Below are 17,516 nucleotides of genomic sequence, written 5' to 3'. Positions count from 1 at the left end.
CTGCCTTTACGAGCTCCTTATGTGCCTAATTCAACCCCGGAGCCTTTCCCCGGGGGGCCCTGGGTGGGATTGGGCACGGCAGGGGGAGAATTTGGGGAGAATTGGGGTGGGCGCCGCGTCCCCCCCCCCTCCCGGCATCCCCGGGATGTTTTTCCCTCGGGGATTTGGGCAGCGCCGGAAACAGCTGAGTGCCAAGGCCTCGTCCCGTGTCAGGGGAAGCAGCACCAGGAGAGGGATTTGGGGTTTTTCTGCACGTTTTTACACCAAGGGGGATCCTGAGGCCGCTCGTGCCCGCAGCCGCCCCCGGGGCGATGCCACCAGCTCGGTGCCAGCACCTCAGGTGCCCAAATGGGACAGCGGGGAGCCACGGCCCTTGGGGAAAGGGATTTAGCCGTGGCCCTGCTTCCAAAGCCAGCGGGATATCTGCGGTGTGGGGGGGTCCAACACCGGGGTCGCATCCTGCCCCTGGTCCCAGCGGGATGCCCGGGGATGGCACCGGTGTCGCTGCCCCTGGAGGAGCTGCTCCAGTTGTTTTTGCTGACCCCCCAGGAGCACCAACCAAACCCACCCAGCCCTGATGGCCGCGCTCGGCTACCCCCCAGGGACCCCCCCAGCACCCACAGAGCGGGGGCAGCGTGGGGGGGACTCGGCTAACCGCGACCTCCTGCCCCCTCTCATTGGGGTGGGGGCTCAGAGGGGCACGGGCACGGCACTGCCAGCCCGCGGGGTGACAGCAGAGCCTCGGGATGGGGGCATTGGGGTGATTTTGGGGGGGGTCACAGCACCGGGACGGGGGTCTCGAGCTTCCCAGCCGTGCCTGGAGCGCTCTGGCTGCGTCCGCCTGGGGTTTCACCTAGATTACACTTTCCAGGCGTAGTCAGCGGAGGCTACTGGTTGCAGTCACACTTGTCAGGGTGCCCGAGAATATTTTCCAGCCGTTATATGTCACTTATTCAGGCCGGCTAAAATCCACCCGCAGAGCCGGGGCCGGCGGGAGGCCTGGGCTTTGGGGCCGGGGGCGGCGCGGAGACCTTGTAAATCTCAGCCCGGTGCCGGGCTCGGCTTTATCCTTGTGCAGTCACCCGTTCGGAGAGGCGGCGGGGGGCCGGGGGTGTGCTGGAGGGGGGGGGGTTTAGGGGGCTGCAGCCCCCCTTGGGAAAGCCTCCCGCTGCTGGTTCACGTGGCGGGAGCTTCCCAAACGGGTCCGGATTCGGGGCTGGGGGGCACAGGGCTGTAGGGTGGGCGAATCCCACGTGGGGATGGCGAGGGGAGAAGCGCAGGAGGCGGCGAGCTCGGGTTCAGCTCGGGAAGGGGTTCAGGGGAGGCTGGGCTCCGTCCCGGAGGCTCTGACACGCTGGAGGTTTTAGGATTCGCCGAGCCCCGGAGGAGGCTTTCTCCTCGGCTCGCTGTCACGGAAGAGGAGCAGGAGGAAAATCTTCCCCTGCAGCGATCCGACCGTGCCTCCCGCTCCCAACCTGCCCCCAAACCCTCACGAGCTGTGTTTAGAAGGGGCCAGGCTCCCCCCGGAGCTCCTCAGGACCCCTTGCTCCGGGCTGTGCCGGCCCCATCAGCGCCCAGCCCCTTGGAGAGGGGTGCTGTGCCCGGGCAGGATGCGCTTCGCCCTGCTTCTCCCCTTCCTATGGGTGCTGAGCCCGGGGATGGCTCGGTGGCTTGGTGTCCTGCTGGCCCTACAGCATCCCCACCACCCCGGGGGGCTGCAGGAGGAGAGCCTGTGTCCCCCCCGTGCCTCAGTTTCCCCCCTGGCCACCGCGGGGCCGTGCTCTGGCCGGGCTCCCGGCGTGGCTGCGAGGCTGAATTCCCGTATTGTGCCCGCTGCGCTCTAGGAAGGTGCTCTGGGAAAGCAAATAATCCTCCCCCCGCCGCCTGCTTGGCCGGGGGGCACCGGGAGAGGGGCTGAGCACCATGCCCAGAGGGGACTCAAGGCTCAGGATCCGTCCCCCTGGGGTCCCTGCGGGGTCAGGGGGTGGCGATGAGGGGTGCAGGATGAGGCCTCGACCCCCCCCACCGTGGTGCTGCGCTCCCGGGGATGCTCAGCACCTCTCCCCTTCCCCCCGGCTACCCCAGCAGGATGAGACCCCGAGGCGAGGGGGTCCCGGGAGGGTCCCGAGGGGGTCCCGGGGGGGGGTCCGAGCGTGGCGCCCGCTCCTCCTGCCGCGGCCCCGGCGTGTTTTGCTGCTCGCTGCGGGTGCAGCTGGGCTGGCGCGAGGCAGCGAGGGGGAGGCGCGAGGAGCATTCCTCACATATTTAACGGCTCCGCCGAGCCAGTGGGATGCTGCCCCGGTGACTCCGAGGCTTTACGACCCCGGAGGCTTGGCCCAGGCCCGGGATGCACCTTTTGAAACCTCACTCCTCCGGCCGTGCCCCGGTGACGCCTCCGTGCGTGGCCGGGGCAGCGCGGCTCGCTCCCTGCCTCCGAGCCCGCTCCCAATTTGGTCCCCGAATGGCCCCGGAGCGATGCTCGTGGTCCACAAGGACTTGGAGGCAATGGGATGGCCGGGCTGAGCCTGCTCCTTGCTCCTGAGCACGGGCTGATTGATGCCCAACACGCCGGATCCGTGGCTCTCCGTGCACCGAGGGGAGCCCGGCCTCGCCGGACTCTTTTGGGGGCTTTTCGGAGCCGGGGCGCAGCGCACGGAGCCTGGTTTGCCCCAGACTGCCCTGAAACATGATCCCGTCCTGTTTATCTGCACGCCCTCCCCTGCCAAGGTTTCTCCCCGTCGATCTGTTTGCTTTTGCGCGCTCGCCAGAACATCGCGTTCGCGCCCCGGGCTCGCGGGGCTCCTCCGCAGGTTGGGTTGTGCCTGCAAAAACCTGGGGCTCGTCCCGAAATCTTGGTGATGCCAGCCCTTTGTTGGAAGGCCAGGGGGACCCCTTCCTTCTCCCAGCCTCGAATACGAAGGATGCTGAGCGCCTGCATCCCTAGAGAGGGGTGGTGAGGGGACGGGGGACCCTCGGGGATGACCACGGAGCCGTGCGCACGGGGAGGGGATCGTGCCCGCGGCGTCAGGATGGGGGGCAGAGGGGGCTGGCCCGCGTCCCAACGTCAAACTTTGTTTGTCTCGCTCGTCCCCGGGCTTACGTCACCCTCGCAGGAACCCAAAACCAAAAACACAGCGCAAAAAAAAAGTCAAACAACAGGGGCTGAGTTAGCTCCCCGCGAGGATCTGGCCCCGCCAGGGTGTGCGGGAGGCTGGGATAAGCAGATTGGGGGATTTTTTTTGGGGTGCTTGCTGTGGCACGGGGGGGAACGCCACCTTCTTGGTCTCCCCAGCAATAATATGAGGGGTGTGGGGTGCGTGGGGGGTGCCTGATGGGGACACCGAGGCTCAGGGCTGGGGACACGATGCTGGGGACACGGCGACACCTTGCAGGGGTGCCGGGGAGCTCGGTGAGACCCTCTCTGGCAGGTCCCAAAGGGTTTGGGAGCAGCAGGGACGTGCAGGGCCGGCCCTTTCCCTGCTCCCACCCCCGGGGACGAGGCTGGGGACATGACACCCCGAGCGTCCCCGTGGCCGGCGCACGGCCTTGGAGCCAACGCTCCCTCTGGCACCGCCGCGGCTCAGGACCTTGCCCCGAATTCTGCAACCCGGGGCGGCCCCCGCGGCACAACCACAACCTCCCGGGCTGGGGACGGAACCGGGGACACCCCGAGAGGTCCCCAAACCCTCGGGGGCCACGGCGGGGCGAGGGGGCGAGGGCGAGGGCGCCGTGCTGCAGCTCCCCGTTCCCCCAGCTCCTACGTGAGCCGCGCCGAACCTTGGCAGCTCCTCGCCGCCCGCGGCGCTGGGCTGGGGCCGGGCTGACTCAGGGACCTCTCCTGCCCCGTCAGCCCCGGCACGGCGCCTTCGCCCCCGCATTTATTTATTTTATTTATTTTTTTTGGGGGGGGGGGGGGGAAAGGAACAAGGAACAAGTCTCAGCGGCGGCCCCTCGGAGGGGTTAACGGGGAGTTTTGGCACCGCGGCGAGCCCCCTCAGCGAAGGGGCCACTGGGGACGGGGGGGGGGGGAGGGATGGGGTTGCCTTTTGGGATGGGCCCTGGGGAGCGCTGGGCTCGGCCCCGGCGGGGAGGAAGCGCCCAAACCCTCAAACCAACGTGGACGTTTCTAAAAGCAACGCTTTGGGCTGGCCCTAACGTGGCCTTAAAGGGATCGCGGCCGGGCCACCTCCACTCGCTCCTCCAGCCCCGGGGCGGAGACGGCCCCGAGTGGGAAGCCGCTTTTTCCCCCGGCCGGGAAGGGAATTTGGGGGGGGAAAATCTGGGGAATTTCAGTGGCTGTGGCTTTTTTTTCGAGCTCTGTCCAGGTCCAGCAAGCATCCGGGCTGCCTCGCGCCGGCTCGGAGAGCAGCCCCACGGCCCCTGCGCTCGCCTGCCCGGCTCTCTCACGTATCCCAAATCCCTCACATATGGTTTCTATATCACTTGGCTCCGCCGGCGCTTGCTCCGCCGTAAGCGAGCTTACTTTCCCTTGTCTTTCCATGCGCCTCTTGGCACGGGCTGCTCGTCCCTCGCGCGCCCCGGGGCCTCCCCGTGCAGCCCCCTCGGACACGGGTCCCCCCCCCGGCCCCGGATCCTCTCCGGGGCTCTCCAGGAGATCGGGAGATCTGCCCCTGGGCGAGGGGTTCCTTCTGTTGGGATGCTCCTACCGGCTGGCCAGGGGTGGAAATAGACCCAAAATGTGCCTCTTTCACCCCAAAGCGCTCCGTGCCGTCTCCAGGGAGGGGTTTGGGCAGGGTTGGGGTGTCGGGGCTCATCCCCTCGCCTCCCCGTGCCGGTGGCCGTCGCTTCCGACCTCTCCGCGCTCTCCTAATTGTCCCGCCTGGCTTTTGTAATTAGTGGCTCTTTTGGGATCCACTTGTTAATTGCTCGGAGCGCGAACTTGGCACCGCTCCCCCCCGGCCAGCGAGCTGCTCCAGCACCCAATTTCCCCCCCCTTTATCTCCCATTCCCCTACCCTCAACCCCTTCCCTTTGGGGGGACGCTACCAAGGGCAGGGGGTGCCCGAAGCCCCCCGCGTGCCCCCGCTGCGGCACGGCCCCGACCAGGATCCCGTTTCCACCTCTCCACCCTCATCCAGAGCCTGGCAGGGCGCACGCCGTGACCTCAGCCAGCCCTCGCGCCCGGGCCGTGGCGTTTCCGAAAAAGCTGGGTCCCTTGGGAGGGGGGGGGCAGTGCCGGCCAAATGCTGATGCCGGGGCCGCATCCTGCAGCGTTGACTCACGGCGAGGCCGCGGCGAGCAGGAGGGCTCTGAGGAGGAGGAGGAGGAGGAGGGGGAGGAAGGGCTGCGTCCTCCAAGCGGTGCTCCCCGAATTGCCGGTGCGGGCAGAGCTCTGCGCCCACGGGTGCCGGGGAGGCGCTGGAAGGACGCACGGCCCCGGCAGATGGCCGGACAGACGGACGCCTCTCGGGCAGGTCCGCTCCTGCCGGCGCTGCGGCTCGCCCCGTGCCAGGGCGCAAGCGGGGCCAGATGGTTTCACCGGGCCCTGGCAGATGCCCCGGAGGTTGTGCCGGCGTCCCGGGGCTGTGGCAGCTCGCCGGGGCTCCCAGGAGCAGCCTGGGGTTGGAGCCGTTCCATGAAGCAAAAAAAAATTAAAAAAAATAATCGTAGAAAGCCTAAAAAGTCCGGGCCTGGGCTTTATGGGAAGCAGATGTCGGCGTGGGGCTGGCTCCAGCTGCTGGGAGCGTCGGCACCGTGGGGAGCAGGGGAGCCCGGCCGGCACCACGCTCGCTTTGCAGTTAAAGGAGAAGGAGGAGGAGGAGGAAGAGGAGGAGGAGGAGGAAGATGCTCCCCCCTCGTGCCCCCTAACCCCTTGTGTCCCCCCCCCCCAGCCGCCTTCCTGGGAGACATCGCCCTGGACGAGGAGGACCTGCGGCTCTTCCAGGTGGAGCGGGTGGTGGACCTGGTGCACCGCACCATCACCCGCCTGCCCACCAACTCCTCAGGTACCCCCCGCAGCCCCTCACGGCCCCGTTCCTCATGTTTGGGGGGGGAAAAACCCATCCTCACCCCCTCCCCATCCCCGCAGGGAGCCCCCAGGCACGGAGCCGGGGCCGGCAGCGGGCACGGAGCCGCCGCGCCGCCACCTCGCGCCCCGAGCGAGTGTGGCCGGACGGGGTCATCCCCTACGTGATCAGCGGCAACTTCAGCGGTGAGTGCTGGCGCCAGGGCACTTGGGGGGGGCTCGGCGTGCCTCAGTTTCCCCCCCCAAAACACCTTGCTGACGGCTCCCCCCCCGCAGGCAGCCAGCGAGCCATCTTCCGGCAGGCCATGCGGCACTGGGAGAAGCACACGTGTGTCACCTTCCTGGAGCGCAACGATGAGGACAGTTACATCGTCTTCACCTACAGACCCTGCGGGTGAGCGTCGGGGGTCCCAGCACCCAGTCCTGCACCCCCCTGGGGTCCCCAACCCAAGCCCATCCCCGCGGCGGGGGTCCCTTGGGTGGCACCGGGGCGAGCAGCCGGTGCGCACACAAAAGGGGGCTCGTGCAGGGCTAATTAAAGGGGCTGGTTAATGAGATTTGTCACCCAGCTGCCCACGCAGCCCTTCGCCTGGGTGGTCACAACCCCTCGGAGGCTGCCGGGATGGGGCTGAGGGCTGTGGCACTGCCCCAGCCCCGGCACACGCCAAAGGAAACAGGGGTTTGGAAGAGAGCGCCGTCCTCACGCGGCCAAGCAGCTGGTGCCGAGGAGGCTTCCCCGTGCAGCAGGCTGCGGGTTTCGGCTCGGGGGTGGTGGTTTTCCCCCCTCCCAGGGCACAAATCCTGAGCCCGGTGTGGTAGATGGGGTTGGAAGTGCCGAGATGCTTGGGCTGGAGCCCACCGGGGGGCAGCCAGGGTGCCGTGCCGTGCCGTGCCGTGCCGTGCCGGTCTCCAGGCAGAGCTGAGGTTTCGAGGCAGCTCTGGAGCTCCAACGTGGGCAGGAGGAGGCAGGAGCAGGCAGAAGCTCCCGTGGAGGCTGCGGGGATTATTTCCAGATGCTCCGTGCCCAGCACGGGGGAAGCTGAGGCACCCACGTCCTTACCCAGAGGGGCCCCGGGCTGCGTGGGGCTCACCCAGGGTCCCCCCTTTTTTTTTTTTTTTCCCCCTCTCCCTCCCCAGGTGCTGCTCCTACGTGGGCCGCAGGGGCGGGGGGCCGCAGGCCATCTCCATCGGCAAAAACTGCGACAAATTCGGCATCGTGGTGCACGAGCTGGGCCACGTCATCGGCTTCTGGCACGAGCACACGCGCCCCGACCGCGACGACCACGTCTCCATCGTGCGCGAGAACATCCAGCCAGGTAGGGAGCAGCCTTCCTCCTCCTCCTCCTCCTCCTCTTTTTCTTCTCCAAGGGGGCACACGGATGAAGTGGGGGGGGCCTCACCATCCTGCCTGCCCCCCCCTTGCAGGGCAGGAGTACAACTTCTTGAAGATGGAGCCGGAGGAGGTGGAGTCGCTGGGCGAGACGTACGATTTCGACAGCATCATGCACTACGCCAGGAACACCTTCTCCAGGTGCGTGCGCCCGGGGTTCTTCCCCCCCTCTAAACAAGGCATGGCGACACCGGGACCCTGCCCTAAAAAATTCAGGCTCCCTCCCACCCGTGCCAACCCCTCACTGCCCCCCTGCACCCCCTCATTTCGCCCCCTGCTCCGTCCCATCCCTTGGGCAGCTCCGGATCCCTCGGGACAGGGCCGGGGCCACATCCTGCGCCCTGCGGCGCACGGCCCCGCTGACTCACCCCTTACTTCTTGCAGCCTTTTAATCACCCCCCCAGGCTGTTTTTAGCAGCCCGGTGCTTTCCAGCTCAGCCTCTCCCTGCTCTCTCTCCCCAGGGGCATTTTCCTCGACACCATCCTGCCCAAATATGATGTGAACGGGGTCCGGCCAGCCATCGGCCAGCGCACGAGGCTGAGCAAAGGAGACATCGCCCAGGCCCGCAAGCTGTACCGCTGCCCCTGTGAGCACCCCACGGGGTCTCAGGGGGGCTTCACCGGGGTGGGGGGCGCGGGGGGGGAGCGTGCACGGGGCTGTGTGGGGTGGGGGTGGCTCTGCTTTCACCCCGAGCCTCGATGAAGGAAGGGGTGCTGGTGGGGAGATGCTCTCCGGGGTTGTTTTCCCCATCTAGAGAGTGCAAAAATTGTTCTCTGAATGCAGTGGATTTTTTTTTTTGCGGGGGGGGGTGTAAGCAGGAGGAAAATGTGGGATCACTCCTCTTCCTGCCCGCTCCTCTGAGAGCATCCTCCAAGGAAAGAGCATCCCGAAAGAGCAGGGCATTCCCTGAGAGCAGAGCATCCCCAAAATCAGAGCATCCCTGAGAGGAGAGCATCCCCAGAATCAGAACATCCCCCAAAATCAGAGCACCCCCCAAGAACAGAGCATCCCCTAAAGAACAGAGCATTCCCCCAAAATCAGAGCATCCCCAAAATCAGAGCATCCCCCAAAATCAGACATCCCCCAAGGAACAGAGCATCCCCCAAAATCAGAGCATCCCTGAGAGGAGAGCATCCCAAAATCAGACATCCCCAAAATCAGAGCATCCCCCAAGAGCAGAGCATCCCAAAAGTGCAGAGCATCCCCTAAATCAGACATCCCCCAAATCAGAGCCCCCTGCTCCCCGGGTCCCCCAGCTCCGGGGGCTGCAACATCTGCCAGGAGTTTGGCGCCCCGCTTAATTCCAGCGACTAATTAGCAGCCTGGAAGAGGGACGCCTTGGTGAGAGGCCCCGGCAGCCAGCCCTGCCGCGGGAGCTCCTGCTCGGGGGCTGCGAGCTCCTCGCTCCAGCCGAGCAGGAAAAGTGATTAGTTCTTATTTTTTTGGGGAAAAAAAAAAAAAAAAGCTAAAAAAGCACCTCCGCAGCTTTCCCTTCCCTTTGTTTCCACTGCGAAGCTCGGAGGGGAAAAAAGGCAGCGAGCCCAGCTTTCGAGCCTCTTTTCCTCTCCGTTTCACCTCTAATCTCGCGCCCCCAGTGCCCCCCCCCCCCGAGCCCCGATGTGATGGGGAGGAGAGGGGGGGGGGTCCCGCTTTGGCCCCGCGACAGCGCACGGCGGCCGCGGCACCATGTGGCTTCCAGATGGCAGCGCTGGGCTGCAGCCAGCCCTACAGACCTGCTCCGAGCCCGGGCTGCGAGCCGGGCCCCCCCCCTGCATCGTGGCAGGGCGTGGGGGGGGGGGGGGGGCCCCGAGATGGTTCCCGGGGGGGGGGACGTGGCTCGTGCCGGGGTGCCCGGAGCGTCGCCAGCCACCGCCGGCACCTCCTGCGCGCACAGCGTGGGGGTTTTGTGGGGTGGGGGAAAGGATGGGGGGGGTTGTGTCCCGTGGGGGCTCGTCCTGATGCTGGGGGGGGGGCTCCCCCTGGTTTGCTCGGGGGGCTGATCCCATCCCTGCCTCCCCCCCCCTTCTCGCAGCCTGCGGGGAGACGCTCCAGGACAGCCAGGGCAACTTCTCCTCGCCCCAGTTCCCCAACGGGTACTCTGCCCACATGCACTGCGTCTGGAGGATCTCCGTCACCCCCGGAGAGAAGGTAGCACCCCGCTTCCCCCTGCGCCCCCCCCTCCTCCACCACCCCCCAGCTCCCAAATTTGGGGTCCCCCTGCCTTGCCGTGCCCCGCAGCAGCAGGATGCTCGCGGCGAGGTCCCGGTGCCGCCGCCGGCACCGCCGCACGGAGCGGGTGTGTGTGGGGGGGGGGGGGCTCACGCCACGCTTTCCTCTCCCCCCCCTCCCTCGACCTCAGATCATCCTGAATTTCACCACCCTGGACCTCTACCGAAGCCGGCTGTGCTGGTACGACTACGTGGAGGTGAGAGACGGGTTCTGGAGAAAGGCCACGCTGCGAGGTAACCGGGGCGAGGGGCTCCCCCTGCCCGTACCCCCTGCCCGGCCGCCACGTGCCATTGCCCCCCAGGGAGGGGGTGGTGGGGAAAAGCCGGCCCCCCGGGGGGGGGTTTATTGCAGCAAATTTGGGGCGTTTGGGCTCCCAGCTCGTTAGCCTGCGCTAATTAAACCAGCGTGGACGATCCGGCTGGCTGGCGCACCCCATCACGCGCCGGATGTTCCCCAGCACCCCTCCTCCCAAGCGATCTCCACCGATTTTTCCCCCCAAAAAAAAACTAAAAAAAGCATCGGAGAGGGTGGGGAGAAGCAGCTCTTTCCCTTTTTTTTTTTTTTTTGGGGGTGGGGGGAAGCAGCCCTGGGCCCCCCGGGTGTGTTGGCGGAGGGCGCGCGGCCGCGGCAGCCCAGCACCCCTTCGTCCCCAGGCAGGTTCTGCGGCAACAAGCTGCCCGAGCCCATCGTCTCCACCGACAGCCGCCTCTGGGTCGAGTTCCGCAGCAGCAGCAACTGGGTGGGCAAAGGCTTTTTCGCCGTCTACGAAGGTAAAGGAAAGGGTTTTTGGGGGTCCCCTGGGGATGCCGCGGGGTGCTCAGTGAGGGTTCGCCCGCCCTTGCAGCCATCTGCGGGGGGGACGTGAAGAAGGACAACGGGCACATCCAGTCCCCCAACTACCCCGACGACTACCGGCCCAGCAAGGTGTGCGTCTGGAAGATCACCGTCTCCGAGGGCTTCCACGTGGGCCTCACCTTCCAGTCCTTCGAGGTGGGTGAGCCAAAAGCCCCCGGGAAGGGCCAAATCCCCCCCCTGGAAGCGCCTCGATGCGGCGCGTGGGGCAGCCTCCGAGCTGCCATGGGGGTGTCCCTGCCCCTTTTGGGTGCCCAAATCATTTTGTGGTCCTTCTGGGTGCCCAAATCCTTTTGGGGTCCCTCCAGGTGCCCAAATCCTTTCGGGGTCCCTCCAGGTGCCCAAATCATTTTGTGGTCCCTCCAGGTGCCCAAATCCTTTCGTGGTCCTTCTGGGTGCCCAAATCCTTTTGTGGTTCCCCTGGGTGCCCAAATCCTTTCAGGATCCCTCTGGGTGCCCAAATCCTTTTGGGGTCCTTCTGGGTGCCCAAATTCCTGTGTGGTCCCTCCTGGTACCCAAATCCTTTTGTGGTCCCTCTGGGTGCCCAAATCCTTTTGGGGTCCCTCCTGGTGCCCAAATCCTTTTGTGGTCCCTCTGGGTGCCCAAATCCTTTTGGGGTCCCTCCTGGTGCCCAAATCCTTTCGTGGTCCCCCTGGGTGCACGAATCCTTTCGTGGTCCCTCTGGGTGCCCAAATCCTCTCCTGGCCTCGCCGTGCCTCAGTTTCCCCCAGTGGAAGAACCTTTCCTGGTAGCGCCCGGGTGCGGGAACAGGGTGGGAGAAACTCACAGGACATCGGGGGGAGGCAGAGCGTTTTGGGGACGCAACGTGCCCAAAAACCGACACCCCGGGGGCCTCCCTCCCGCCAAGATCGAGCGCCACGACAGCTGCGCCTACGACTACCTGGAGATCCGGGACGGCAGCAGCGAGGCCAGCAGCCTGATCGGCCGCTACTGCGGCTACGACAAGCCGGATGACATCAAGAGCACCTCCAACAAGCTCTGGATGAAGTTCGTCTCCGACGGCTCCATCAACAAAGCCGGCTTTGCCGTCAATTTCTTCAAAGGTAGGCGTCCAAACGAGGCGGGGGGGAGCCCAAAAAGTCGGGGGGGGGCATCAGCCTTGCCCACCCGCTCAGCCCCCGTCCCCGTGCCCAGAGGTGGACGAGTGCTCGCGGCCGAACAACGGCGGGTGCGAGCAGCGCTGCGTCAACACCTTGGGGAGCTACAAGTGCGCCTGCGACCCCGGCTACGAGCTGGCCTCCGACAAACGCCGCTGTGAGGGTGAGTGTCCAACCCTCCCAGTGCCTCCCAGTGCCTCCCAGTGCCTCCCAGTACGCGTGCCGGGAGGGTGACCCGTGCCTCCCGCCCTGCAGCCGCCTGCGGGGGGTTCCTCACCAAGCTCAACGGCTCCATCACCAGCCCCGGCTGGCCCAAGGAGTACCCCCCCAACAAGAACTGCATCTGGCAGCTGGTGGCCCCCACCCAGTACCGCATCTCCCTGCAGTTCGACTTCTTCGAGACCGAGGGCAACGACGTGAGCGAGCCCTGGGGGGGTCCCCACGCCTGCTGCTGCGCCCCCCCCCCCCCCCCGGCTGGCCGAGGAGGGTGGCTGGGTGGCACGGGCACGCCACCAGCCCCGTGCCCCCCCCCCCCCCCCGTTTTTTCCCTCTTTTCCCCCCCCAAATTCTTCCCTGGTAGGTCTGCAAGTACGACTTCGTGGAGGTGCGCAGCGGGCTGACGGCCGACTCCAAGCTCCACGGCAAGTTCTGCGGCGCCGAGAAGCCGGACGTCATCACCTCCCAGTACAACAACATGAGGATCGAGTTCAAGTCCGACAACACCGTCTCCAAGAAGGGCTTCAAAGCCCATTTCTTCTCAGGTAGAGCCCCCCCTGCGCTCCCCCCGCCCGCCCGCCTCCCCCTTTGCGCCCCCGCATCGCCGCTAACGCCCGCCCGCGGGGTGCAGTCCCCGCTCCACCCGGCCCGGGGAGGTGCTGAGGCTGTGCCCCGCGGGGTGCAATTCCCCGGGGGGGTCCCCGCAGCCCCCAGCTGGCTCGCCCCGAGCCCACACCCAGCCTCACAACACCTTTTGCTGCCCCCCCGAGCTTATTCTATTTCTTGGGTACCCTCGCCGTGCCCAAAATCCGGAGGGTGCCGGGCTCCGGCTGCAGCAGCAGAGGCCGGGGACAAGCTCAGCTTTTTTTTGGGGAGCACCAGCACTCCGGGACGGGCACTGCACCCTGGGGGCTCCGTTGCTGCACCCCCCCGCTACGCTGCACGGCCGCGGGCTTGCTCCGCTTCTGCCCCTGCGCCGCCAGCACCCTTGTGGCCCTCGTCCCGCTGCCACCACGACGCCTCGGGTGCCCTCCTGGAAACCATTCCCTGCTCCCTCCTCTCCGTTCTGTCCTCCTCTCTCCTCTCCCGGCGCCACCCCGCCAGGAATTTGTGTCCCCAGAGCCGGGTTTTGGGGAGGGAGGGACGGGGACGCGGAGCAAACGGCGTCGCCAAAGCCTCACCGCCCGCCCCGGGGCTGGGGGCTTCTGTGGGACCCTCGGGCAAGAGAGGGTCCCCCCCCTCAGCACGGCACCACCGAGGGCACCTCGGGGACCGAGCCGTGCGCTCGAGACGGGAGCCCAGGACCTCCTGCTGCTTTTTGGCCCCCGGCGAGGCCGTTCGGAGGGGCGGCACGGACGGTGGCCCCCCCCCCCCGCGGGGCTGGGGTACGGTTATCTTTGCTTTATTTTGTGATTAAAACCAAGGCAAACGAGGTTAGCCCAGCCTTCGGGAGCCGCCGCCGCCCTCCGGCAAAGAGACACCTCGGGGACGCCCAGCAGCCGAGCGGGACCGCGGGGCAGCCGGGTGAGTCCCCCCCCCTCCGCATTTTGGGCTCCTTCCCTCCCCCAGGGGGGGTCTCTCCACCTTTTCCAACCTCCTTTGGGGCTCGTGGCGCTTCCCCAGGGCTTGTCCCACCCCCTGGGGGCTTCCCCTGTCACCTCCGTGCCACCAAAATCTCCGTCTCCATCCAGGTCTCGGGCTTTCCCGGCGGCAGGACCGTGCTGCAGGACCCCCCCCCCCCAAAAAAAAAGGGTCTCTCGCAGCTCCGGGGCGCAGCATCCCCGCTGCGGCTCCTTTTTAACCACGGAGGTGTGTGTGGGGGGGGGGGTCCCTGCCCTCCGGCCACCCCGAGCCCCTCGGGGCCACCCTCGGGGGCAGCGCTCGGCTGGCGCGTTACGGAAGCGGTCGCCGGGGGGGTCCGCCACGGTGCCGGCACCAGGTAGGTCCCTGGTCCTTGGTGCATGCCCAGGTGGGTGTTTTTTTGGTGCTGGGGGGGGGGGCAGGCTGGGATAAAGGACTGCTGAGGACTCGGAGCCAGCGGGCTTCTTCCCTCTCTCGCTCTTGTCTCGCCCGCCCAGGCTCCCTCCGTCCTTCCTGCAGGGCAGTGCTGCGCGCGCTCCCCCCTTTTGCTGGAGCTGCTCTCGTCCCGCCCGGCCCACCAGAAGCCCCCCCCTCCCACCCCCCAAAAAAAAAACAAAAAAAAACACAAAAAAACACACAAAAAACGGGGCTATTCCGCCTCGCTTCCTCGCCCAGAAGCTGGGAGACGGCGGGTTCCAGGCGTCACCGCAGGGCTCAGGGGCGCGCGCACGGCTCCCGATGGGTGGGGGGCCAGCTTGGGGCAGGACCCCCCCCCCCCCCACCTCATCCACCGGCTCTGGGAGGGATGCGCCCCCCCCCCCACGGCATTGCCAACACCCTCGGGGAGCTCGGCACGAGCTCGGCACGGGGCTCAGGTGGCCGGCACCGTGGGCGAGGAGGGGGCTGTGACACCCGACCCCCCCCTTGGCCGGACCCCAAATCCGGCTACCGTGGTGCTGGGCAAGCTGTGGGACGGTGACCGAGCCCTCGGGCGGGTGGTGGCCACCGGGAGGTAAGTACGGCCAGCCCGGGGAGCTGCCCAAAACCCTCCCCGGCATCCCCACGCCCCCCCCCCCGAGCCCCCAGGCAGCGAGGAAGCCGACCAAAACCCATCCTCATCCTCCCCAAGCCTCCTTCATCTCCTCCTCCTCCTCCTCCCCGCAGCCCTTGGGCGCACGAGGGGCTCGCGGGTCCCCTTCGGGTGCCCCCCCCGTTCCCCGCCTGCTTGCCCGGCTGGCCGCTCTGCATGCCCACCCCCCCCCGCCCCGGTGCCCGCCGTGCCCCCCCGTCGCATCCCCTTTCCCCACGTCTCATTGCAGAGAAGAAGCAGCAGCTGCAGCCCCCGAAATCTCGCCTGCCCGGCCTGAAGTTTCGCCTCCAGAAGCGGCCGCGGGGCCCCTCCTGAGCCGCGCCGTCCTCGCCACCTTTCTCAGGAACGCCGCGGCCCCCGGGCACCCTGCGGGGGCCGAGCAGAGCCCCCCACCCTCGGGCCGGCCCCGGCAGCCCCTTGCTTGACAGAACTGGTCGTTGGCCTTATTTTTATTATTTTTTTTTTTTTTTTGGGGGGGGGTGGTTTAAGCCCCTACCCTACCCCACCGCGCCGCCCCGGTCCCGTCGTTTTTTCGCCTCCTCCGGTTCGTGGCTGAGCGGCTGACCTGGGGTTGTGTTTTTTGTTTTTTGTTTTTTTTTTTTTCTCCCCCCCCCCCCCTTTTCCCCGTTTTTATCGTGTCTGTGACATTTCCTGTCGATGAGTAAAGAGGGACTCCCGCGTCCTGGTCTTTTCTTGTGCATCTTTGGTTGTCACTGTGTGTTTTTCTGCCTCCCCCGTCTGTGCCAGCAGCAGGTAACGGTGGTGCCCGTGCGCGAGCCCGGGAGAGGAGGACCCCCCCCCTCCCTTTAACACCCCCTGGAAAGGACGCCCCCAACCCGCTTGCTGCTGCCTTGCTTGGCTGCCCGCAGCCCCCCCAACCCATCCTTGGCCGGGTTTCCTGGATGGGCAGCAACATTTCGGGGCTCACCGGTGCTTCGGGCACGGCCACGCGGCACAGGGACCCCCTCCCTCGCTCTCTGCAGCCCCCCCCCCTGTTTTTACCGGGCTGCCCCCTCGTTGTGCGCCCCGCTCAGCCCGCGGCACCCTCTGCTCTCTCCGCAGACAAGGACGAGTGCTCCAAGAACAACGGCGGCTGCCAGCACGAGTGCCTCAACTCCTTCGGCAGCTACGAGTGCCAGTGCCGCAGCGGCTTCGTGCTGCACGACAACAAGCACGACTGCAAGGAAGGTGGGTTTGCGCCCCCCCCCCCAAAAAAAAAAAAAAAACACAAAAAAAAAACAACAAAAAAAACAAATCCATGCGCCCACCCTGAACCTCCCCGCTCTCCCCCGCAGCCGGCTGCAACCACAAGGTGACGTCCACCTCGGGGACCATCACCAGCCCCAACTGGCCCGATAAATACCCCAGCAAGAAGGAGTGCACGTGGGCCATCAGCACCACGGCCGGCCACCGGGTCAAGCTGGTAGGGGCCGCGGGATGGGGGCGGCACCGGGGCCGTGCCGTGCGCCGCCCCGCTGAGCCCCCCACCCCGTGCCGCAGACCTTCACCGAGCTGGACATCGAGGCGCAGCAGGAGTGCACCTACGACCACCTGGAGGTCTACAACGGCAAGGACGCCAAAGCCCCGGTGCTGGGCAGGTTCTGCGGGGCCAAAGAGCCCGAGCCCATCGTCTCCTCGGGCAATAAGATGTTCCTCAAGTTCGTCTCCGACAACTCGGTCCAGAAGAAGGGCTTCGAGGCCACGCACTCCACCGGTACCGGCCGCGGGCTTGGGGAAGCCTCCTTGGTTTTGGTTTTGGTTTTGGTTTTGGGGAGGTTTGGGGGGTGCCGTGCGGGGCCGGGGGCCCTCCTAACCCCCCCGCTGTTGGCTTCTCCCCAAGTGTGCGGGGGCCAGATGCGTGCCGAGGTGAAGACCAAGGACTTGTATTCGCACGCGCAGTTCGGGGACAACAACTACCCGGGCGGCTCCGACTGCGAGTGGGTGATCATGGCCGAGGAGGGCTACGGCGTGGAGCTCATCTTCCAGACCTTTGAGATCGAGGAGGAGGCCGACTGCGGCTACGACTACATGGAGCTCTTCGACGGCTACGACGGGACGGCCCCGCGCCTCGGCCGCTTCTGCGGGTCCGGGGTGAGCTCGGGGAGACGGGGTATGGGAGAGGTGAGGGCGCACGCAGCCAGCTCAGCTCCCCAGGGGGGTTTTTTGGGGTTTTAAACGAGTTTCAAACCCCCTGTGCGTGGTGGGAAGGAGGCACTGCGATGCTTTTGCGCCTCCTGGTCGTGAATCCCAGCACCTCCCCGGGATGCTGGTGGTGCTGAGCGCTCCTCTCCCCCCTCCTGGCAGCCCCCGGAGGAGATCTACTCGGCCGGAGACTCGGTGATGATCCGCTTCCACTCGGACGACACCATCAACAAGAAGGGTTTCCACCTTCGCTACACCAGCACCAAGTTCCAGGACACGCTGCACACGAGGAAATGAGAGCCGGCGGCCCCGGCCCCCGCGCGGGCAGGGCAGGAGGAGGAGGAGGAGGAGGAGGAGGAGGAGGGCAGGGAGGAAGGCAGGGGCAGCGTCGCCACGCACAGACTGCACGGAGGAGCACACAGGCAACCTCAGCACTCAGACACGCGCGCACGGGGCGCCGGGGCTCGGGCGCCCGCGGGCACAAGGGCAAGGGGGGGGTCCCCTGTGCCGGTGGCCGTCCCCCGGGGGCCGTTCCCCTCCCTCGGGCCGGCCGCAGCTCTCTGAATGTACAAACCAGTAACCAGGAAGAGCCCGCCACGCAGAAGGTGCTGTCTCTCTCTTGTAACGATGAAATAAATACTCTTGTACGTGGACACGGGGCCGGCCCCAGCCTCTTTGCATCCCCAGTCCTCCCAGTTCTCCCAGTTGGATTTTCACGGGGTGCCGGCTGCTGGAAGAAGCCGACCCGAGCGCCGTGGCCGGACCCTTGCGCTGCATGGCCATCCGTGGGGCCATCTGCCGGATCCGGCACCGGCGGGTGCCACCGGTGCCGGCAGCTCCTCCGCCCAGCCTGGGCGCACCCGGCAGCACACCCACGGCCCCACCAAGCCCTGGCTCCTTCTGCGGGGAGGC

General features: G+C 66.7%; 1 protein-coding gene across 1 annotated transcript in view; it reads left to right on the top strand.

The window, feature by feature from the left end:
* BMP1 (bone morphogenetic protein 1) overlaps positions 1-16,934 on the top strand; it is an 18,229-nt gene extending 1,295 nt beyond the window's left edge. Inside the window, exons 2-20 of the mRNA XM_032204190.1 lie at positions 5,852-5,965; positions 6,049-6,171; positions 6,262-6,379; positions 7,123-7,301; positions 7,411-7,516; positions 7,838-7,962; positions 9,409-9,524; positions 9,736-9,838; positions 10,259-10,375; positions 10,450-10,595; positions 11,326-11,521; positions 11,613-11,738; positions 11,831-11,991; positions 12,156-12,336; positions 15,525-15,650; positions 15,758-15,885; positions 15,963-16,176; positions 16,303-16,553; positions 16,767-16,934. Coding sequence (XP_032060081.1) covers positions 5,852-5,965; positions 6,049-6,171; positions 6,262-6,379; positions 7,123-7,301; positions 7,411-7,516; positions 7,838-7,962; positions 9,409-9,524; positions 9,736-9,838; positions 10,259-10,375; positions 10,450-10,595; positions 11,326-11,521; positions 11,613-11,738; positions 11,831-11,991; positions 12,156-12,336; positions 15,525-15,650; positions 15,758-15,885; positions 15,963-16,176; positions 16,303-16,553; positions 16,767-16,901 — 2,765 coding nt within the window. The 3' untranslated portion in view covers positions 16,902-16,934. The remainder of the gene's footprint in view (positions 1-5,851; positions 5,966-6,048; positions 6,172-6,261; positions 6,380-7,122; positions 7,302-7,410; positions 7,517-7,837; positions 7,963-9,408; positions 9,525-9,735; positions 9,839-10,258; positions 10,376-10,449; positions 10,596-11,325; positions 11,522-11,612; positions 11,739-11,830; positions 11,992-12,155; positions 12,337-15,524; positions 15,651-15,757; positions 15,886-15,962; positions 16,177-16,302; positions 16,554-16,766) is intronic.
* Positions 16,935-17,516: the final 582 nt, after the last annotated feature.

Source organism: Aythya fuligula, chromosome 27 (assembly GCF_009819795.1).
Source record: "Aythya fuligula isolate bAytFul2 chromosome 27, bAytFul2.pri, whole genome shotgun sequence".
Taxonomy (NCBI): domain Eukaryota; kingdom Metazoa; phylum Chordata; class Aves; order Anseriformes; family Anatidae; genus Aythya; species Aythya fuligula.
The sequence above is the reverse complement of the archived record's forward strand: the minus strand, read 5'-3'. Positions and strand labels throughout refer to the sequence as shown.